General features: G+C 41.4%; 1 protein-coding gene across 1 annotated transcript in view; it reads right to left on the bottom strand.

The window, feature by feature from the left end:
* NEBL (nebulette) overlaps positions 1 to 23,888 on the bottom strand; it is a 111,003-nt gene that overhangs the window by 37,031 nt on the left and 50,084 nt on the right. The window contains 10 exon segments of the mRNA XM_058681753.1: positions 823 to 915; positions 2,476 to 2,568; positions 4,922 to 4,959; positions 4,962 to 5,013; positions 8,123 to 8,215; positions 10,589 to 10,693; positions 13,870 to 13,980; positions 14,149 to 14,259; positions 19,049 to 19,159; positions 21,131 to 21,241. Of these exon segments, the coding sequence (XP_058537736.1) occupies positions 823 to 915; positions 2,476 to 2,568; positions 4,922 to 4,959; positions 4,962 to 5,013; positions 8,123 to 8,215; positions 10,589 to 10,693; positions 13,870 to 13,980; positions 14,149 to 14,259; positions 19,049 to 19,159; positions 21,131 to 21,241 (918 nt within the window).

Below are 23,888 nucleotides of genomic sequence, written 5' to 3'. Positions count from 1 at the left end.
GTTTTTTTTTAATCTTTGAGAGAGAGACACACAATGTGAGCAGGGGAGGGGCAGAGAGAGAGGGAGACCACAGAATCCGAAGCAGGCTCCAGGCTCTGAGCTGTCAGCACAGAGCCTGACGCGGGGCTCAGACTCAAGAACCCGCGAGATCATAACCTGAGCCAAAGTCAGACACTTAACCGACTGAGCTACCCAGGCACCCACAGAGAACCCAATCTGTATGTTAATGACTTCAAAAAAAGATGCTCTCCTTGAACTACACCTATGGATTACAAAAACAGAAAGGGGTTAAGAACAGGCCAGGAGTTGGTGCTTGAGGAAAAACGAACAGCCCCCTTTACAAGTGCCCTGAAAAATGGGCCTGTCCCGTGTGACCTGTGCAGGCTTGCATACTTTATAACTTTAACCCCCAAGTCATCATCCAAAAATAAAGTGACGAGAGCTGGGAGTGGGCGACAGGGCTGCACAGGCTAACAAACAAGAACACATACAGGCAAGAAAGGCAGTGGGAAAGCTTATTCGAAGGGCCAAGACGCTAGGAGCCATCGCCACATCCCTTTGCGGAACTACAGCAACTGTAAGCGTGCAGACAAGAGGGAGCCACGATAATCGGTCGCCAAAAATCATAATTGGCGGTCACTGGGAACTCTGGAGCCCGGAATGCCTGGCTGTACCCACACCTAACACTCCGCACCATTTCAAGTTAGACAGGCAGTCAACTGAGAGCACAGTATCAACTTGAGAACTTTATAAACACAACTCTTCACTGACATGTTGAGAATACGTTTGCTGTCATAAGGAAAAAAGTTACTAAGGTCACACATTGCTGAGGTTCTTCTGGTTTTCTTTAGCTCTCTTCAGCTCTGGTGGATCAGAAATTGAAGTTGCTTGTTTAACCCCTCCTTTGTATTTTACCTGCGGAGGATAAATGAGAATTTTAGTAGATAGCAGGATGGTCAACACACACACACACACACACACCCCACAGAGCATGAGCCTCAAAATTAACCCCATCTTTCCACACTTGTCCCCACAGTAGACATGCAGAAACCGGTCAGTTCATAGCCACACCTGGATCCTTATTCTTCTGATGTGGCAAGCACAAAATGGCGTTGTGCTTCTTTAAAATGATGTTTCAAGGGGTGCCTGGGGGGCTCAGTCGGTTGAGCGTCCGACTTCGGCTCAGGTCACGATAATGTGATTCGTGGGCTCGAGCCCCACATCGGGCTCGCTGCTGTCAGCCTGTCAGCGCAGAGCCCGCTCAGGAACCTCTGTCCGCCTCTCTCTGCCCCTCCCCCGCTTGCACTGTCCCCCAAATAAATACATTTTTTAAATAAATAAATAAATAAATAAATAAATAAATAAATAAATGATGGTTTCAATAAATATTTTGCTGTTCGATGCCAAAGCAAACTGCAAATCCCACCACTAAAAGCAATGGGAATATAGGGGAGAAACACAGGAATGAACCATTCCAAGAGAACCACAGCGAAGCTGCTGGCCCAGCCTGGGGAAGACCATTTACTCTCATTCTGACCTGGGGCTTCCACCTTCAAAAGAAGCTAAAGATCTCTCCCTCCTACTGCCTTCCAGGGATATTATAAGGATCAGGTGGTGTTCAGCCTGATTTTCTCCTCTACCTGTAAGAACTCACACTCACATTGTAAAGTCTTTCAAAACTACCTGTTTTGGAGGAAGAACGCTATTGTTTATACTGGTAAAAGTTCCACAAAAGGGTCCAAAAAATGGGAAAAATAGCTAGCAGGGGGCACCTGCGGTCCCCAGGGGCATCCAGGGGTCAAATCCCAGCTCGGCCCTTCAAACTGTGGGTCCCTGGCATGTCCTCTGACCTCTCCAAGACTCAGCTTCCCACACCTACAAACCAGAGAAATAAACTGCGCCAGCCTCTCGGGTTCACAGAAAGCGTTCAGCACACATGCCATATTGGAAGTATCTCACGATTATTAACTCTCATTCCTTTATTAGCGATAAAGCATTGATGATTGACTAATGTTTCTCATTTTATTTACAAGGTTCCCTGCCTTGACGTTATGTCTTAGCAGCCCAGTCAAGCCGGGTCTTCTCCTGCTCTATTCTAACAGCTAAATTCTTCTTCTCAGGTTGACAACACACCCACTGCTCTCCAGGTCCTTCCCCGAAAGGAGAGATTTGCCCACGAACCTACGAGGCCCGTGGAGACAGGAACTAGGTCTCACCCATCTTTGTGTACCAGTAACCAGGATCACGCCTGGCGCGCTGGGGTGCTTAACGAAGACTTCTTGACTAAACGAACACGGCTAAATCATAGCCAGACAATCCCAAACTTCCCGGATTGCACCGGAGAACCAAGGTTCCTGCCCTTGAGCATGGGACTGCAGAAAAGAGCATCCGATCCGTAGAGGGCTCGAGCTTTTCCGGAGAGCACTGTGAAGAATAAAAGTGCATGACGCTTGCTAACACAGAGGAAACACTTGCCGCACTCAGCTGCTCCTGGTTTCTCCTCACCCTCTCCATCTCTGGCGTGACGCTCACGGGCGTGGCTTTGTGGCACGGCTCTTTGTACCGGAGCTGAGAGACAGACAAGGTGCGAGACAGGGCGGGGTTATGTGAAGCAAAGGTGCACCCACAGTCTGCAACAGATTAAAGGAAGCGTCCTTAGGAGGTCGCGGGGAACTGCGCATCGCTAGCAGACTTCACCATCGCCACGAGCCCAGGCTGCAAGCTCGTTCTCGCCCGAATGTTTCTGAACTCCACCTTTGGCTGTTATTCTTTGCGTCGCATCATTTGTCGGGGGCCCCTCCGAGTGTGATCGGTACCGGGAATAATAAGTGATCCCTTCCGTGAGTTCCTTTCTTCAGAGCACAAAGGCAACATTAGCAAACTACCATTTCGTATTTAAAAATAAAACTCCTACATTCCTCTCATCGGCAAGGAGGATGGCACCATGCCTGCCCCTTCGTGACAGGCTGTCACTGCGGAAACACACCCCGAACCTCAAAGTTTCCTTATCTACAAAGTGCCCACGTGGGAAGGCCTGTGCTCTGACTCGCATTTAGGGAAATTTTCCTGACCTGCCGTGTTGAGGTGCTCTTTCTTAGCTGGAGGACCAGGCCCCGACATTTGTGGTCAGTTTTCCGGCAATTCTGCAACACCCCGGGAAATAAATGAGCCTCCAGCACAAAGAAACAGAATGGTAGGTCCATCAAATGAATTTTTGACAGGCAAAAGTTAAACTGGAGGTTAAAATCCTATTATAAGCAACTCCACAGGGACGGTCTTAATGATCTTCCGGAGTTTAAATTTAGTGTAAGGGAATTTTTTTTTTTTTTTTTTTTTTTTTTTTTTTAAGACATCACAAGACCTTCAGGGCCTGCAGATAAAATGGACCCGGGATGCACACCCTTAACCGTGAGTGTGCCAGTGAAGAGAAGCTTGACAAGCCTGGAAAATAAATGACAAAGGGTCAGGCCCCTTCGTGTGGCAGCTTTCCTCAGCGGGCGGCTTTCTTTGTGCCGTGATATGTAGTTGAGAGTTTAGGCAGATTCTGTGCCTGTGTCTGTGCCTGCGTTGAAGTGAGAAAAGATCCAGTGTAATCTCTACGGATGGCAGGATATAAGGAAAGATTACTCTGAGTAGAGCTCGGAGGGGAAAAGTCTGCTGAACGGCATTACTGATGTGGAGAAACTATCGTAACCAATTTCTGGTGGATGTAAGTTTGGGGAAATCAAACTGATAATGGCGACTGTTCGTGTCTTGTTTTCATCCATTCACAAATATGCTAAGTGCTCTCCAGGTAATACCTCCCTTAATGGTATGGCTCCTGTGTCACAGATAAGGAAATTGAGGCTGGGAGAGGTTGGTGGCTTATTAAGGTTACACAGCAGGTAAGGTCTGGAGCTGGGATCAAGCCAGGAGACCAGGGTCCACATTCTTCCCGTTATTCCGTATTGTCCAAATTTCTATCATGTGCCTTATGTCGGGCCAGCTATCAACGGTGCTGTGATTTGCAGTATTCGTCTTCCATTAAATTAGGTCACTATTATCTTCAAATAAAGTTATTTTATGGGAGTGTTATGTGTCTCTGATAAATTGAACACGACTATCCTTTCGTTTCGAAAAAGAGATACATTAAAACAATACAATCCCTAAATCATGGCCTGCTCATGGGCCAGGCACCTATCATTTATATACCAACCATACTTTAGGAAACACTGGGGTTCCCGACGTGACTCCTTAGAGCCCGAATTACAATTTCTCTCTCACCGTCATCTTCTGCCGTCTTTCATCGCGTGCACCCATCACCTAAACCTTCCTCTCCTTGGACAGAACTTGGACTCTGAACAGGTTCAGTTTGCTCTGCCAGGCAGGCACTTCTTCACGACATCCACCCCCCCCCAACTGTGATTATTCTTCAAGATCCAACTCAAATGGTACTCTTCCTCCGAGGGCTTTCCTCTCTCTCTCAAGGACATACCCTTCCTTCTCTGCGTTTCCACAACACTTTGCAAAGGGAATACTTGCTTATCATTAAACGACACACTGCGCGTAAAGTACTCCAAAAGCCTCGTAAACAGTCAATAACTATTAATTATTGTTACAGCACTTAATGCATAATGGGTATTTATGCCTCAGTCTGTTTCTCCTAGAGGCCTTGAGAATCCTCACTCATCTTTGAATTTCCCAAGAACAAGAACAGAGCAGGCATTCAGTTAACATGTTCTCGGATAAATAAATGCACGCACGAAGTGTTGTGCTAGCCCAACAGAAAGAAGGGCGAAATCCTATCTCCACCTTCCAGGAACGGGCCCTCCAGCAACAGAATGCATCATCACGGGACTTCACCTGTGTAAGTGCTGGGCCCCCCATTGTCTACTGCCATCCAATAAAATAGAAAACAGTACTTAAAGAAACATGATCACACATTGCTGATGTTCTCCTGGTTTTCTTTGGCTCTCTTAACTCTGGAGGATCGGAGATGGCTGTTGCCTGCTTTATCTCTCCTTTGTATTTCCCCTGAATAATGTATTGGAACAACAGTGTGGGTTTTATTCAACACAAGGCTTGCGAGGTAAGAATTCTGCATTTGTAACCATTACATAGTTGAACTTTTTTCACCGCCAACGTTAATTTTCCTTCCATGGGAACACAAATTTTTATTTCAGCTGGTGATGCTTTTAGGATTCCTTTATCCTAAAGTGTAAATAAACTCATATTTATTCACCTCGCCATACTACAGGAGTTTATTTAATTACAATAAGCAAATGCCGCTTACGAGGATAAGTTTTATCATTAGGCAGATACAAACACACACACTCACACACACACACACACACACACACACACACAAATAAAAACCCTTGGGAATTATCTTAAGTAATATAATAACTTATCATTTTTCTATCTGAAAAGCAGTTTCTACTCATTAATGTATGAATTACAATTTATCATGCATTTAAAGTCCAAAGTCAAACCGAGTTAGGGGCAGAGTCTTCGGGAAGACTGCTTATCTGAGTGAGAGCACACAAATAATCCAGGATAAGGAAAAAAATTAAGTGGCCACAATAAAAGAAGAGAAAGAGGAAGGTGGAGGGAAATGTACTAAAAGCAGAGGCCATGACCTCTGTTCACTATGGAAGGGCCAGTGGCAAAAAGTCAGGAAGTGTCTTGTACCCACATAATCACATTATACAAAGCCAGCCTGTATGTAGTCTGGCACCCATTCTATTCAAAAGCCTTTCCTTCAAATCCATTTAGAGGAAGATCAACCAGACAAAAATGATAATGCCAGCACACTGCTAGGCATGGGACAAGAAACAGCTCTTTAAATTTATGAAAAGATTAGTAATGCCATCCTATCTGGTGGTATTTTAATATGTCTAAAATTCACGGAAGATTAGATTCAAGAAAAAGGACACACATAAATATTTATTTGTATGCAAACACAGGCTGGACTTAAGAGGCACATGCTGAAATTTAGCAAAGACTTAAATCTACACAAGACAGGGTTTAGAAATCACTTGGTAATGTTTAAATGATGAAGGCTGAAATCCACACTGACAGTCGCAAAGAAATGGTAACCTAAATATCTAAGATATCATCCATGTCCTAGTAGCCGTAGGTTGAATATGGGTAACAATAACAATGTTAGCTCAGATGTGAAACAGTTAAATTGAGAATACACCAAGAAAGACACCCTCTAAATAAGATTCAAAAACACTCCTTAACAGAGAAAGCTAATAGCTAAAAGGCTTGTACGGTGGAGGTGGAAAATGTCGAGATCTTTAAATGTTAGAGAATCATATCTTCGTTTGACAGATCTAGCTAATCTTGAAAGGGCAACTTTCCATTTGAATACTAAGCAGGAGTTTATGGCCCAACCTTATAGAGATACAGAACTACACATTTATTGTTTGCTGGAAAAGGCAGTGGGACGCTGGAAAAAGAAATGATAAACCGCACTACTCTGTGCGATTTTCCTCGGGTGAGAAGCTAAACATGATTAAAGATGAACATTTTTGTTTTTCAGACGACTCTAAACTAATCAAAAAGGCAGTCATTTTACTGCAGGCAATGGAATCGTCTACCACAGAACATTTATAACACTGTATCTCAGTACACTGATGGGTGCATTTCAAATATTATCATTTGAAAGTGAAGGAAACAAACATTTCCTCCTTCTCTGCCAAACAAACTTCTCCAGCTGGACCCCAGCATGGCCTGACACAGGCTCTCGCCATGGTGGACGGGAACACCCTCATTGTAAGGTCTTCTCTGTAAGCCTCCTTCAGGAGCTAGCTTCATTCAGACTACAGAAATTTTACTGCACTAGTATTCTGCAGATTTTTTTGAAATATGATTTAATACAGCATTACCTTGCCTTTTCTATTTTTTCTCTGCAAAAGCCAACGCATACTCATACTCTAGAATGCCACATACTGTCCTGACTGATACGTAAGTCTAACCAGACCAGTTCTGCTTCAATTAGTTAACGAAAGGCTCTGTGTCTAAGAGTGAAGGTGAAGAGAAAGGTCACGAAAGGGATTTCAGGGGTGCCTGCGTGGCTCAGTTCATTGAGCACCTGACTCTTTATTTTTATTTTTATTTTTATTTTATTTTGAGAGAGAGAGTGCAAGCAAGGGAGAGGGGCAGAGGAAGAGAGAGAGAGAGAGAGAGAGAGAGAGAGAGAGAGAGAGAGAATCTCAAGCAGTCTCCATGCCCAGCACGAATCCCAACATGGGGCTTGATCCCAAGGTCCTGGGATCATGACCTGAGCCAAAATCAAGAGTCAGACACCCAAAGGACTGAGCCACCCAGGAGCCCTGAGCATTTGACTGAGATGCTCTGAAAATGAGCACTCTCTCTCTATCTCTGAAAAAAAAAAAGAAAAGAAAAGAAAAGAAAAGAAAAGAAAAGAAAAGAAAAGGAAAGAAGGGGATTTCAGGAAAGAACCTTATGACTTCCTCAACAAGAAACTAAATATCCATGTAAGAATTGTTGTTGGTAAAGATAGCAATTATTCATTGTAAATTGTCAAGCACTGAATGGAGAAGTTTTTTACCCATCACAGGACTTGCTCCTTGCCTCCTCTACCCTTCCCCCCAAGCTCAAAGGTAACTGGAGGGTAAATTATTTTACAAATCATGGTGAAGGTGCCTGTTTTTGTTTTGCTGGGGGCTGGAGAAAGAAAAAGGCAAACGGGGCCTTTGAAACCTTCTCTTAAGCCACCAAATCAATGTGCTAAGGGCCTTTAATCATTCTACAGGGTAAAATTTCTTTCCTCCAAGTTGTGGAGAGGTACTGAAATTTATCTTTTCTCTGAAAAATTTAATACAGTTAAAATTCTGTTCAAAAGATGAAATCTAATCCCAGATTTCATTACTGGACTATTAAAGTGATCTATCTCTTGTGCACTATGATATATCAAGATGAAACACTGCTTTAGGTTCAAGGGGAACAAGGCTACAGTTTTCCTTCTGAAACTGAGACCTTTGATATTTGATGAAACAGCATTTTAACAAAGCGAAGAATAAAAGAAAAGCAGCCAGTTTAGCAAAGAACTGAAAACATTTATCTAGCTGATGTTTGCTTTTGGAAAGGATAATTAATGCTATGGAGAACTTACTGAACTAATATTCTGCTGATTTTTCTTCACTCGTTCAGTCTCTGGAGTATCTTTTATGGCCGTGCCAGCTCCTACTTCTTTCTTATAAAATACCTTAATTATAAGAGAAGGAAAGAATAACTATAAGCGTATTAGAATTCAAGTCCTAGATTAGATTCTTGTAAAAGAAAGACAACGTCTCAGGTTCTCAAGTAACGTGAATACAGCCTCTATTTACAAGTACCAAGGTCATATCAATCAATTAAATAACCCATTATCACAATAAATGCCCAATTCTGGTTTCATATTGCATAGTATTCCCCAAGTAACCCTCTCATACTTGGTTCTAGAGCATGCATGCTACCCTAGGTGGCCGCAGATTATTTGGTCTAAGGATATAAGTTGGCAAACTAGAGTTCCCGGCTTTAAATATGAATGTATGTCACATGTGTGTTTGAGGAAAATCAAAGTGCATTATTATAAAAGCTTACTAAGCAGTCTCATTTAATTCAAAAACAGCATGAAATTTTAAGCAAGTGCTACTCTCCAAACACAAAGATGCCTTCATTCTCTTCAAAGAAAATACTGGTTCTATCACCAACATCAAAGTTTACTCGTTCTATTTCCCTTGTCTTCCACTTATTCATTAACCTTCCCACATGTCTCTCCACTCCTACCAACAGCCACCCCTTTCAAAGACAAAGCAAACTGGGGTGCCTGGGTGGCTCAATCGGATAAGTGTCTGACTTCAGCTCAGGTCATGATCTTGTGGGTTCGTGAGTTCGAGCCCTGCGTTGGGCTCTGTGCTGACAGCTCAGAACCTGGAACCTACTTCGGATTCTGTGTCTCCCTCTCTTTCTCTGCCCGCCCCCCGCCCCCACTCGTATTCTGCCTTCCTCTGTCTCATAAATAAATAAATATTTTAAAAGACAAAGCAAAACAACAACAACAAAAAAAATGTTTACAGAATAATAGAATAATTGTAAGAAAAGCATGTGAGGACAGAACCACTCCCTCTGTTGAGACTAGGTGATCCAGGAGGCCCTGGTGAGGGTAGGAGAGTAGGCCCCAGAGATGTTTTCCTCCACAAGATAAAAATCTAGAATACCATGGAATCACAGGAGATAAGGGTGGAAACAGCTTTTTTCCCAGATCTTCCCTTCCAGCCAGACTTTTCCATTTATTAGCACACCTGCTTTGAAAGCCCCAGAAGCGTCTGTCTAGCACACCTTGAGGTTTGGAGCTTGCCAATTTATTTCAAAGTAGAAAACATTCCAAAAGCCCTCAGACTTAACACAATTACAGTTTGACGAGACATCTGCTTAACTCCTAAAGGACTAATGAGCTAGTTCTACATAAAAATATTGGCTGTTTGGTCAATTTTTGTAATTTTATAATTCAAATTTATATATCCATTAAATGTAGACCCAGTCCCTTAATTCCTATCCCTGAAAATAAAAAATATGAAAGTTTAAGAATTGGTTACAAACTAGTAAATCCCTAAATACCTTATCATTTTAAATCAGTGACCTGCAAGAAAATCACTTCATATGGTTATTCTCCTCTTTGAAGTAGAATCTGTGTAGAAGATTAAGACCTCTTTCCTAAGTAAAATTTTAAATTTCAGTTAAAAAGAACTCTTGCTTATACCAAAGAAGAAGATTTGAATTTGTAATTCCAAAACAATCATGATAAATTATACCTTGTAAGAACATTTGGTACTATTAAAGAACAAACAAGAGGCCCAAAATGGAGTCACTTATGTTAAACCCCATCAAGACTTAATACCTAACCTAATTGCAGTTTCAGCCTCTCCCAAGAGCAGAATTTTAAACCAATCAGCCTGGAATTTCCTGATCAGCGCAAGAGAGGTAATCTGCATGATAGACCCCCACCCTTTTCCTAGGGAAGGTGACCTTGTCTGAAGCAATCCTGTCTTTTCTCTTGCTAATAACTTCCTTGTCCTGCAGCTTTGGCCTATAAAGGCCTTACATTTTGTACCTCTCTACCGATCATCCTCTATTTATTTGTTAGATGCGATGCCTCCTGATTCCTGAATCATTGAATAAAACCAATTAGATCTCTAAATTTACTTGGTTGAATTTTAGTTCTTTAAAAAATGTTTTATTTTAACGTTTACTTATTATTGAGAGACAGAGCGTGAGCATGGGAGGGGCAAAGAGAGAGGGAGACACAGACTCCGAAGCAGGCTCCAGGCTCTGAGCTGTTAGCACAGAGCCCGATGCGGGGCTCGAACTCACAAACTGCGAGATCATGATCTGAGCAGAAGTCAGATGCTTAACCGACTGAGCCACCCAGGCGCCCCGAATTTTGGTTGTTTAAAAGTACTCTTATTATGTTAAAGAAGTAAAGATAATATGTTTGACAGAAAATTCAAACAATGCCACAATCAGACAATGAGGAACAAAGGCCCTCCTAACGGAAACAAAATTTCAAAGTGGCAACTGTCAGGGAATTACTACTCACCGCACTAATGTTTTGTTGAGTTGTCTTGATTCTCTGCATTTCAGGACTATCTGCCACTGAAGAATAGTTAGAAAGCATCTTCTCTGCTTCGTCTTTATACTTTTTCTAGAAATAGAAACAGCTAACATGAATCTGAAACTGTGTGTGCGTTTGTGTGTGTCCACAGGCATGAGAGATAGAAAGAAAATGATGCCTCTTCCATATATGTTGATTCAAAGCAGTTGTTGAGGTGACAGCAAAAATCAAGGGAGTAAGCAAACAGAGTAAGAAAACAGAGTAGAAAAGCGGCCTCCCCTCTTCTCAGGCGATGGTCCCCACCCTAGTCCATTCAAAGGCCTCTGGAGGGCTTGGCCTCTATGTCACTCCTAAGTTTAGAACCTTGTGATATTGTGATTTATAATAAGATATATCTATGGTCTTTGTCCCTATTTCTTGCACAGAACTCCTAAAACCCTCAGAATTTCTTGTGGTGAGAGTGATGAAGGTATCTCTTGCTATGTTAACGAAATGGTATTTGGACACACTGAAGTATGAGACTGGTTGCCAAGGAAACCAAACTTGTGATTAGAGGGTTGGACCTTTCAGTCCCAACCCCCAACCTCTGGGGATGGGAGAGGGGCTGGAGGCTGAATCGTCACCAATTGCCAATGAGTTCATCAGTCATGCCCTATGTAATGGAGCCTCCATAAAAACCCAGAAGGAGAGGGTTCAGAGAGATTCCAGGTTGGTGAACATTTGGAGATTTGGGGGAAATGGTGAATGAACCTGGAGGGGGCTCGAAAGTTCTGCGACCTTTCCCCGCGCCCTCTTCCATCTGGCTGTTCTGAGTTATAACTTTTTATAATGACCGACTGATCTAGTCAGTAAAATGTTTCTGAGTTCTGTGAGCTGCCCTAGCAAATGAATCAGACCCAAGGAGGGGGGGTCCCAGGAACCTCTGGTCTATAGCCTGTTGGTCAAAAGCACAGGTGACAGACAGCTTGCAACTGGTATCTGAAGAGGGGAGGGGGACAGTCCCGTAGGACTGAACCCTCAACCTATGGAACTTGGTGCTGTCTTCCAGTAGATGGTGTCAGAGGTGAGCTGAATTCTCCCATACCCGACTGGTGTCCGAGAACTGGCTGTCGGGGTGGGGAAGCCTCCACATACATGCATTGGAATTGGTGACGAGAACACAGAAGAAACCTACTCTTTGATGAGCAGCCCGGTCCCTGTTCAAAGGAGCCCCTAGAGCTCCTGCAAGTAAGCTGGCTCTCTCCACCCGCCATTTCTCACGCTTCTGGATTTAAGCTTTTTGCTTCCTACTTCAGAAAAAGAGACATTTGTATAATGGAAAGGTACTAGGATTTCTGTAGTTGACATAAAAATCTCAATTCTTCTGTCTAGTAAATGTATTACTACTGAGAGCTCCAATACCTTCTCTGAGTACCAGCATTTTTACATTGTAGGTTTGGTTCGAGACCCGCATTAACACACCGAATCAACCCCACAAGCAGATACTATCACTGTCTCCCCTTACAGATGGGGAAACTGAGACACGAGCTAAGGAGTGTCAGAGCAAGGATTTGAACCCAGGCACTCTGGGTCTAGAGCCAGCAAAATTAGCCATGATGGCGGGGCGCCTGGGTGGCGCAGTCGGTTAAGCGTCCGACTTCAGCCGGGTCACGATCTCGCGGTCCGTGGGTTCGAGCCCCGCGTCGGGCTCTGGGCTGACGGCTCGGAGCCTGGAGCCTGTTTCCGCTTCTGTGCCTCCCTCTCTCTCTGCCCCTCCCCCGTTCATGCTCTGTCTCTCTCTGTCCCAAAAATAAATTAAAAAAAAAAAAAAAAAACGTTGAAAAAAATTTAGCCATGATGGCATGCTGCGGCTTGTGAAGAAAGGTAATTATTATTGAGACTCAGCACAGCATCATTACAACTGTATCCTAAATAATTAAAACTCCTTGAAGTTAGATGTATCCTTCTGTCACACATACACAAAAGCAATGCTATCAAGTTAAAGCAGGAATTCTGATGGTTCAGGTGTCACTTCCTATGGAAAGCCTTTACGCCCGATGCCTTACTTCCTGGTGGCACACATCACGCTTTGTAATATTTGCATGATTATTGATTATTAGATTAGTCTGCAGTTCCCCAAGGGCAAAACCAGGTCTAGTTTTGCATGTAAATGAAAGTATTTTCTGAATGAATGAATGAATGAGATTGGCATTCTAGACACAGTAAATTTCCTCCACTGATTCCAATGGCCATTTGCCTATTTTACGTATTTACTTCTAAGTTTAGTCAGCCGATATAGCCAACTTCTACAAGTTCATGTGCCAGCATGAGACATTGAGGACAGATGAACACGCACTTCAGGACCATCCAACAGCTGTATCATCTGAGGAGGCCGCGAAGCACACAAGTCCTCTGGCATTTGACGGCCATCAGGACACCCCCTTTTGCACCAGCAGGTGTTTGGACCCACTGCTTACGTTTTAACTGGAATGTTAACAAATTTGGTCAGATTTTGTTGAAAAGTATCTTCTTCATAAATCCCGTTAATCAAATGTAATTCCTTGGTCAGTTTTCTATAACCATTTTAATTTTTCATTCCCCTTTTATTATTTTTTTTTCCCATTGGGATGCACTCTTTTCCTTGTACATTGGATAGCAAAGACAATATTCACTAATGAATTTTTTTGCCCGGATCAGATTTTATCAAGAACTTCTTCTTCCATTGCATATAGTCTTTTGTGGTCATATTCATATCCAGCTTTCCTATGAGAGTTTTTGTTTTTTTTTTTTTTCTAAAGGGTTTTCTAGAGGACACGTGACAGGTAGGTACACTTGGTAAATTAAATCTTACCAAGAAAACAGTTCTTCTCTTAATTTTTAGTTAATATTCTATTTCACCTTCCACCTTGTGTGGTTTTATTCACTCTTAGTTGGAGCTGATTGTTTTAAGGATAATATGCATTATGAAACGGTTAAGAGACAAACTCATTTTGTAATCACTTTCTGTAATGGGAGCACTGGATCCAAGTGTGCAGAGTCAAAAAATAAAAATAAAAAGATCAAAATGTCGTTGGACTCAAACAGGGGAGCCCGGACACTCAGTAACATCCATTGAATTGAATTTACAGCACTTGTCCCTTTTGTTAGTGAGATTAATCAAGTTTGGCCAATAGCTCCTTTATAATCGAGTGCACTGACTTTGAATACAATGCCCTCAAAAGATATCAATCTTAGAGACACATGAAGCATATGGTGATTGAATATCAGAAGAACGCATTCCTACCAACCTGGCTATAGATCTCCGATGCCCTCTTGGCTCGAAGCATGTCCGGGATGTCCATGCTTATTTGCATCCCTTTCCCTTTAATTTCATTTTCCAAGTCTTTCTTATATTCTTTCTAAAAGAACAGAAAATAATCTTCAGAGCTTTGCTTAACCTTCCATTGTAATGCAGATATTTGCGTGTTTGACTGTCAAAGCCACACGTGTGAAGACGCCATTTACGCTTTTTCTATACACAACTCCCTGTGTCTGATGTCAACCTTGTATCCCCATCTGTTTCTTACCTGGCTGGCCATTTCGGATGCCTTCTTAGCTCTCTGGATATCAGGAGTGTCTGTGCCCACCTGCATGCCCTTCCCTTTTATTTCAGTCTCCAGATCTCTCTTATAGTCTTTCTGGAGAAAATAAAACACGCAGTGAGGGCTCCACGTGAATTTGAAAAACCGTTGAAAACTGTGATGTCATTTTGGCATCAGGATCATGGCTTTTGACTCTTACTTCTTTTATTTCTACAAAACTAGGAAGAGTTTTAACTTGTGGGAGGAACATGGCTTGGAGTGACTTATTCACAAGTAATCAGAAGGCTGTTTTCTACTAACCTGAATTAGGAGAGAGAACACAGCCAAGGGGAAAGTTTTTATATTTCAATGTGATCAAATTGATCAATTATTGGTTAATATATAATTCATTTGATGAATATCAATAAAACATGATTGTAACACTGTCACTTTTTGCTCTGTAGCGAATCATTGTTGGTTGCTTTTCTGGAATCCAGTCCCTCTTTCCCCCACTGCCCCCCCCATTAGCTCCCTGACTGGCCAACAGGCAACTCACTGCTCCCCCAATGCAGTTGGGTGAGACTGGCCTAAGTGTGAGGGTCCTCTTGGGCTTACATAAATCATTAGACCCCATCCCTGGTGCTTCGTGACTGCTCCAGGGATAAGGGTGATTCTTTTACTACACAAGATATCAAGAAGTTTGTCTTCTTCTTCTAGACATGGGTGGAGAAGAAGGGGACCCCAGGAGCCACGAAAAGCCTCTTTGCAAACAGAAGAAAGCCCGCCTGAGACCCGAAAATAGAAACTAAAACCGAATCACATGGTCTGGGCTCCAGATCAAGCCGTGCCTAGGGCTTCCTCTACTGTTTGGTTCTAAGAACAATAAATTATCTGAGAAGCTTAAACTGAATTATGTGTTACTCACAAAACAGTCATAATTACACAGACACAACATGGCTCAGAGACTTGTCACATTTGAAAACTCATCATAAAAAATAGAGCAAGATGTGCACAAGTTGTACACTTTTCTGTACGTATGTATTCTTCAATGAAAAATTTTGTTCAAAGAAAACGATTGAATGTATCTAATTAAATTTCTTCTGAAACAGTTATTTCCTATTATGTTAACATACTGTAGATATGCCATAATCGAGATTTGTACATTCCCTGTATAGAGTAAATGTTGGCTTATTTGTCATATCCTAAATTTTAAAAGGTATAAACAAAGATCTCAATCGCAGAGAAATATTATATTTTGCCCTATCTTCTATTCAAAACTTGGCCTATTTTCACTGACTCAGAGCCTCAACTTCACTTTTCTGAATACACTTTAAGTAATAGTATTTAACTTGCAAGATCACAAAAGTCATTTTCAGTATGTCTATAAAAAGCCCTCCATTTTCAGTAAGCCTCTTTAAGGCCCTGAAACAAAGCACTTCATTTGAAGGATAATGTATGTAGAAAGTGAGGCACCGGGGTGCCTGGGAGGCTCACTTGGTTGAGTTTCCATCTCTTGGTTTCAGCTCAGGTCATGCACGATCTGACGGTTTCGTGAATTCGAGCCCCACATTAGGCTCTGCATTAAAAGTACAGAGCTTGGTTAGGATTCTCTCTCTCTCTCTCTCTCTGCCCCTTTCCACTCACGATCTCTTTCTCTCTCTCTCAAAATTAATAAATACACATTTACATTTCTTTAAAAAAGAAACTGAGGCACTGATCATACACAGCCACCACGGTCCCAGGGTAGAAGTATGTCACTTAATTTTGCAATATGAATGTTCAAATCTAAAAGCGTTCTAAAGCACATAGACTACATAGGACACTAGTTACATCATTTATGTATTAATGCACAGTAAAACACTCTAAAACTTAGGAGGCTTAAAACAACATAACAGCACCTTTATTCCAAAAGGCAAGCCCCCGTGCACAAGAGCTTTTAGAGGCTCTGTCTGAGTCATGTGTGCTAATGTCCTCTTGGCTAAAGGAAGTCCTATGGTCAATTCCATAGGTATTGGAGGGTTTAACTATTGGGAGTCATTCATGTAGCAATATATACCTCATTCATTTCTTTGAAAAATTAAACCTTGAACTACAGAAAAGTCCCAAAGTTTGGCTGAAATGAATGTGAAAGCCTGTCAATTGGGTAAAATGGGACATGGCTATGATTACACGCAAATGAGATCTTTGGATTGCAAAGATAATAACATCACCACAACCCTGATGTATGGGCAGTCATAGGACAGCTGACCCCCCCAGGCCTTTTTCCCCCCTCTTCTCAATAACTAGCATCCAGCCCTAAGGTACACAGAGAAATTGAAAGCAGCGTATAGTTGAGTAAAACAAATCTATACCATTAGAAGGAAAGACATGACATTCTAACATGTCATCAAAGGAGTATGTCTTAGAAACCTGTCTTAGGTAAAAATGTAAAATCACAAATTTATGTTCTTTCCACATTGTTTTCTCTAGGGCAAGGATGCTTTCTTTTGGTTTCAATTCTCAGGCCCATGAGGATGATTTTGAATCCTCTTCTCCAGCCTCGAATCCCTCACTCCCAACCCCCTTACCCCAATCCAGTACCTTGAATTGGATATTGCCCTCTCCTAATAAAGAGACAAATTTCAGAGAATTGTAAGTAGTGATTTGGTAGTTTCTTGGTAGTTAATTACGTGGCCCAAGGAAGCCACCACTAAAAAGTACAATTAAATCTACGAAATGAGTAACAAGACAGAGCTTGGACTAGGGCAGAGCAAAGTGGATGGATTTAGAAAACATGTTGGGGGTGGAGTCAATAAAGTTGCCGACAAAAGGAATCTCAGTGGCTTCTGAGACCTCACTGATGCCATTTGCTGAGAAGGGAGTGGAAAAGGAAAGCAGATCTGGGGGAAAATTAAGGGTTCTGGTTTTGGCACGTAATATCGAGAGCATGTTGGTACACTTTACGTGTCGTTTACATGTGGCAATGCCTGTGACACATCGAAAGGTAAATGGTTGCATATTCACATCCATGTTATGAAACACTTAATCCTCCTGTAAGAATGAGGTAGAACTATATGAAGTAACACGGAAAAGGGTCCATAATACGAAGCGAGAAAAACACAGCACAGATCAAAACACATGGTATTTACGGATTTTTCAGTCCATGTGTGCCTCATGTATGTTTATTTTATTACACATAAAAATAGATCTGGAAGGTTCTACAGCAAATTTGCAACAATGGCAATCTCTCAGGAGAAGAATGGAAGGAGAGGTCTAGTGAAAGATTTTCAAGCGCCTGTTCGGCATGCAGTCCCCCAACTCCACCATTTCTAAATGAAACCCCTGTTGGTCAAACATCTTACGGCATCCCCAGATGCTTTGTCTAAACCAGTTAGAATCATCCCATCCTCCTGGCCAGTCCCTAACCCTGGGCATGCAGCACCTGGCAGTTAATCAGGTAGGAGCCTCCTACCCTCCAGATTTCCCGAGAGGAGTCAATCCTGAGCCAGCTCTTCCTGAGGTCACTGCCAGGGTCACATTACAGCTCTCAGGGTAGTTCCACTGAACCCGCCCCGCCTCCCACCCCCCTGCTCAGCCTTGAGGTAAGTGAGCAGCATGCCTTAACCTGCACCCCAATATTCTCTTTACAGATGCTTCTCACAAAATCACCTCTTTCCAAATACTCTCTGCTCCAGTGACTGACTTATTTATTTATTGTGCGAGTCGGGGAGAGAGAGAGAGAGAGAGAGAGAGAGAGAGAGAGAGAGAGAAAATCGCATAGAGCCCAACACAGGGCTCGATCTCACAGCCCTGGGATCATGACCTCTGCCAAAACCAAGAGTTGAACACTCAGTTAACTGAGCCACCCAGGCACCCCCTCCAGTGACACCCTTATAGTCTCAAAATTGCTGGAAAAGTTAGAGAGGGAGGGAGCCAAACCATAGGAGAATCTTGAACACTGAGAACAATCTGAGGGTTGATGGGGGGTGGGAGGGAGGGGAGGGTGGGTGATGGGCATTAAGGAGGGCACCTGTTGGGATGAGCACTGGGTGCTGTATGGAAACCAATTTGACAATGAATTTCATATTTAAAAAATAAATAGTTAAGAAAAAAAATAAAATTCCACCCTAAAATAAAAAAATAAAATTAAAAAAAATTGCTGGAGGAGTTCAAGAGGTATGGAACTGATTCTGAGGTATTTCCTTCCAAAAAATACACATATGGGCTGACTCCTACACTGTGTTATCTGTTATCTATCATATCATAGCATCTAAGCCAAAACTTCTAAATTAAAATCCTGTCGTTACATGTATTACATGAAGAGGAAAATATTAAATGAATGAACATGGTCATTCATGATATAGAATACTTTAATACAAAATACTTTCATACAAAATGCTAACCCTGCAAGAATTTCAGGCACGGTGATGAGGTCAACAGGGATTATTTCAAGAATGTGCAACCAAATCATGCAGAAATGGTTATCGCTTTCATGTTGGAGTCTCAATATGTGATTTTTCAAGTTCTGTTCAGAGAGTGGGAAACACAGATATACCAGGCAGCACGTGACCTATCCTTTAAAATAAAACATAGTATGAAAACATTTATTGTAGCCTAGACGAATGTGAAATTTTTTGTATTACAAGAATAAGGTAAGAAGGTGTGTGTGTGTGTGTGTGTGTGTGTGTGTGTGTGTTCTATTAACATGACTTCCCCCCAAGTTTTCTTTGATATATTTAAAGGAAATGAGTAAAGCAGAAACTGTAAATTTTCAAACAAGCATGATGATTTGGAATGGTTTCCATTCCAAACTTCTACACTAGTCACAAAGCTTTGGGAAATTCCATGTGTTAATCAGGTTGTTAATACGATTTGTTCAATTCCAAAATCCAGGTTTTAAGGCATCTGCACCATTCGCTCCACTAACCTGACTAGCTATCTCTGAAGCTTTCTTGGCATGTTGTATTTCAAGGGTGTCAGTGCCAATGTGCATCCCTCTCCCTTTAATTTTTGACTCCAGGTCTTTCTTGTATTCTTTCTGCAAAAAAAAAAAAAAAAAAGAAAAGAAAAAAAAGGCTACATTTCATAATATTCATACACTCTGGGGATAAACATACTATCTATAATCAATGATACCAAAAGATGGCTGAATATATAAGAAGAAAACACAGCTTACTTCGTACTATGAATGATCACCTAGAACTCAATTTTCTGATCTGCTTAAAACTGTATCACTATTCTCACTGAAGAAGAGTATAGGACGCTCTGAAGGTTTTTATCATACATGGTGAGAATTTTCACTGACAACGGTCTGAAGGGCTGGAGGATAGACAGGTAGGTTTAAGAGAGTTGATGCTAGAGAAAGAAGGCTGGCTTTGAGGCCAGAGCTCTCAACTGCGGTGTGACACAAGGAATGTTTAATATTTCTGGTTTACTCATCTGCAAAATGGGCGTAATAATTCCTGCATACAGGATCCATGTGAGGATCAGAGAGCATATAGCATAGTGTCCAGGGCAGAATAAGTGTTCAATAACTGATAGCTTCTTTTGGTCTTTTACTCCTATTTTCATGTGCTAAGGCTCATTTATTGCTGTTCCTTCTGCCATCATGCCATTCAACTGTATGTGGATGGACTCTGCCATTGAGAGTCAAACGATTTTTCCAAGCATTACGGACAAGTGATTACAAGCTCTACATCGGAATGTGGACTGCACATGTCACCATAACAGAAAAATCTGTACAGAATTACTAATTTCAGAATGTGTGATGACAGTATTAGCCAAAGACATCATAGTGGCTTTTCATGCTTTCTTTAGTTTATTTAAAGAACATGAATATGGCCAACGATGAGTATACATTTTTTTAAAAACACACAACAATCTTGAATCTTTTATATTAAAATATGATACGCCTAAACTACCAAAGAAGTTAACCAAACAAATGAGTGACCATGAGAACCATACCAGATCATCCGCACATTACACTCCTCTGGCTCCAGATACAATGATTAGGACAATGGGTGTGGGCACAGGATACAAGTGGATCCAATGAGATTCAATCCTAGGACCTTCACTGTCACTATAAGAAACAGATGCTCACTTCCCACTGAGATTACTGGCACAGATGTGAGTCACCCTACTGTGAGGAGGGGCCATCACTTGGAGGCAGCCTCCCGAGGTTGAAGCAACAGAGAAGATAACAGAACTGAGAGATGAGGGAAGAGAGACATCATTTGAATTCCAACCTGAAGGAGACTTGACCTTGAACTTCGCTATTCATAAGCCAAAACATTCCCTTGGTTGCTTAACCGGGTTTGAGTTGGGCTCCTATCATTTGCAGCCTGACAAATGGGGTCACCCTCATCACCACCATCACAGGTTACCAACATCCGGGGACACAACTTTAAATTTCTCACTGCTCAATTCAATTAGACTCTCCTCCGTGCACAGTGTCATTACCCGACACCAAAGTAACATACCACGAGGATGCAAGAAAGCACTGAGTGCTTCAGGAGCATTCCATTCCTTCCTACAAATTCCATGCCAAGTGAGCAACGGATTTCATTTCCCAAAGAGGTTGCTGTGGGCTCACCCAGCAGCGGGGGTAAGGGCTGGGGGGCTCCGCTGGGCTGGGAGCAGGAGAGCTCGTGAACTGTACTGCAATTCTTGATGGAACACAACGCCCGTCCCCAACCTTCTGCCTTTCACTTACTTAAAAGATCAAGTTAAATCTCATAAAAGTAGTCGGGCTTCCTATTTAGTCTGGTTTATGTATATCTCTCTACAGTGGGGAAACGGTCATGGTTCTCATGCCACGTGGAAAGGAGATGGTGAACATACTTTTTTTTTTTTAATTCATCAACTGGGAAATGACAACTAGGACATAGCTACTCGTATTCATCTCATACACAGAAGTTGTGGACTGTCTATAATCTTGGAGAAAGATTTACAGACAAGGAAATCAGCTGAGAAATCCATACATTCTCAGCTGGTGAATAAATATACTCACCTCACTTGCCATTTCAGATGCGCGTTTTGCTCGCTGAATATCAAGAACGTCTGAGTTAAGTTCCATTCCTTTCCCTCTTATTTCATTTTCCAAATCTTTTTTATATTCCTTCTATGAGACAAGAACATTACAGTTCAACACTTCCCGGGACACTCTTTAACTGATAAACCGTTTCTCATGTTTTCTAGAGATCACAGAAAGGAGAAAATATTTCTAGAGGGAATGAATCAGACTCTTGAGTATTTATGCTCCTTATTTCCCACAGAGACTTCATTTTCTCTTTTAGTCATGTTTAGGGTGGCTTCCAGTATTATCAGTAATTTCCCTTTCATCCTTTCTTCCAATATATTTTGGTACCATATTGGTGCCATATTTTAAAAAGATGTCTCCCTTTTAAGTGGTGAGGAAGGTCTTAGGAATGGATGCTTCTTATTAATTATTTGAAGTATTTCTTTGAAAGCTGTCTATAAAATATGAACCACCAAGAGATCACAGTTGAAAAAGAATTGAAAATTACAAAATCAAAAGGACTGATGTAGTCAAAGTTTAAAAAAAAAAACCCACTTTATTCAGATTCATAAAACCAAATAATTTCCTACAGATTGATAATACAGAGTTTGAGTGTCATCTATTTTAACATTATATTTTAAGTAGATCCAAATGTCTTTACTAATATTTATATATAACTCGGGGTTTTTTTTCTGCTAATGAATTTCTTTTTTTTCCTACTGAATGCATTATGAAGACAATATATATCTTGATCCAATTCAACTAAGTCGCACTTATGACTAACTTGGCAGATAAAAGATGAGGCTTCCTCTAATAATAAGAAGTCATGTTCCAGTTAATTCTAGGGTTTATTTGATGTTATTTTCTCCTTGTCCAGCATAATTAAATTAGCTAGTCCTCTGCTTAACTAATAGCCTACAAGACATTGTAATGACCCGAATGTAATTTCGGAAAGAGCTCTGGAGTCCAATGATCTGGATGAAAGTCAGAGTGCTTCACTTATTTGGTCATGTGACCTCCAAAAGACTTTAAGTAACTGAGCCTTGATTCCACACACACAGGCAAAATGAAAATAAAGATACTTTTTCCACCAATGTCTAAGGGCAATTGGGAGAATGAAATGAAGTATGAAACAATATTTTGAACATTCTGAATGGCAGTATAAATGTAAAAACCATAATAAAGTAAAAACTGCAAAGACAATTTAAAGCTAAGTGCTTATACTTAGAAAAGTTACAATTTCATTAAGCTACTGAGAGTCCTTTTAAAAGAACTGAATTAGATTTTTTAATCATCGTCTTCTGGGCCATTTCCTATCCTGATGCATACGTTCTGAATCAATAAATCTAAAATAAGATTCATTCAAAAAGAGAAATGGAAGAGAAAGTCAATGACATGTACATTAAAGTCATTTATGGACCTTAAAACAGACCTTACACTGTCATTTGTATATAAATGCGAAAAAGATTTCCCTTTCAAAATTTCATATAAATAGTGCATATTTTTTAAATGGAAGACAATAATAGTAGGAAGTTGCCATTTGATTAGCCTTCAACTTCAAAAAATTTTATAGAACTGGCAGTGAGAAAAGGTAGGATAGCACAAGCACTCTTCCATAAATTATACACCTAGTTCAGTCCCACATACATCGCAACAGTGAAGCACATTAAATTTCTAAAAGCAGTTCAATGGTAAAGGCCAACTGGCAGTCAGTTATTAAGGAAGTTCATGTAGGTAATTGTACTTGAATTTATTTCACTGGTTTAAGATATTTCTTTCAGGAATAGTTTCTTCAGTTCAAAATTCAGGGTGAAATGGAGTTTTCTAATACTTCCCCTTAATGTGAAAAGAATCTATTAAAAAAAATTTTTTGGAAGAGAGGGAGAGAGACAGAGCACAAGCGGGGGAGGGGCAGAGAGAGAGAGGGGGACACAGAATCGGAAGCAGACTCCATCCAGGCTCTGAGCCGTCAGCACAGAGCCAGATGGGGGCTCGAACCCAAAGATGGTGAGATCATGACCTGGCTGAGCCGAAGTCGGATGCTTAACCAATTGAGCCACCCAGGCGCCCCTAAGGAGAATCTATTTAAACGGGGAGTTGGAAGAGCTCCAAGTTACTTTTCAGGCATTAATAAACAAAAACAAAAATAATTTTTTTTAACATTTATTTATTTTTGAGACAGAGAGAGACAGAGCATGAACGGGGGAGGGGCAGAGAGAGAGGGAGACACAGAATCGGAAGCAGGCTCCAGGCTCCGAGCCATCAGCCCAGAGCCTGACGCGGGGCTCGAACTCACGGACCGCAAGATCGTGACCTGAGCCGAAGTCGGACGCTCAACCGACTAAGCCACCCAGGTGCCCCCAAAAATAAATTTTTAAACGGACGGACTAGGAGCATGATATTTTTAATTGTTAGGTTCGAAGACCTTAATGTTCAACAAACGTAATTCATTAATTGTGAGCCAAAATGCACCAAGTTAGGGGATGGGGAGAATCCTGCTGAGAGTAAAATGAAAAATCAACACGAGTTCCTATGGTCTATATGCTACATATTTGTCCCCCTGAGAACACAATCCCCTCATAAATAATGTGCCGTTTATTCAAACCTTCACCTTGGAGCATCTCATTTCTGCTATCAGATGTCATGAGAATTGCTACAGGGGTGATGCAGAAAAAAAACCAACTGTTTATAGATCTTCCGAGACATAACCAAACACAAAATCAGAATATTTTTCAAGTTTTTTCCAGGA

The sequence above is a fragment of the Neofelis nebulosa genome, chromosome 8, assembly GCF_028018385.1.
Source record: "Neofelis nebulosa isolate mNeoNeb1 chromosome 8, mNeoNeb1.pri, whole genome shotgun sequence".
In the NCBI taxonomy this organism is placed as follows: domain Eukaryota; kingdom Metazoa; phylum Chordata; class Mammalia; order Carnivora; family Felidae; genus Neofelis; species Neofelis nebulosa.
Note: the sequence above shows the minus strand (reverse complement) of the source record. Positions and strands in the feature narration are given on the sequence as shown.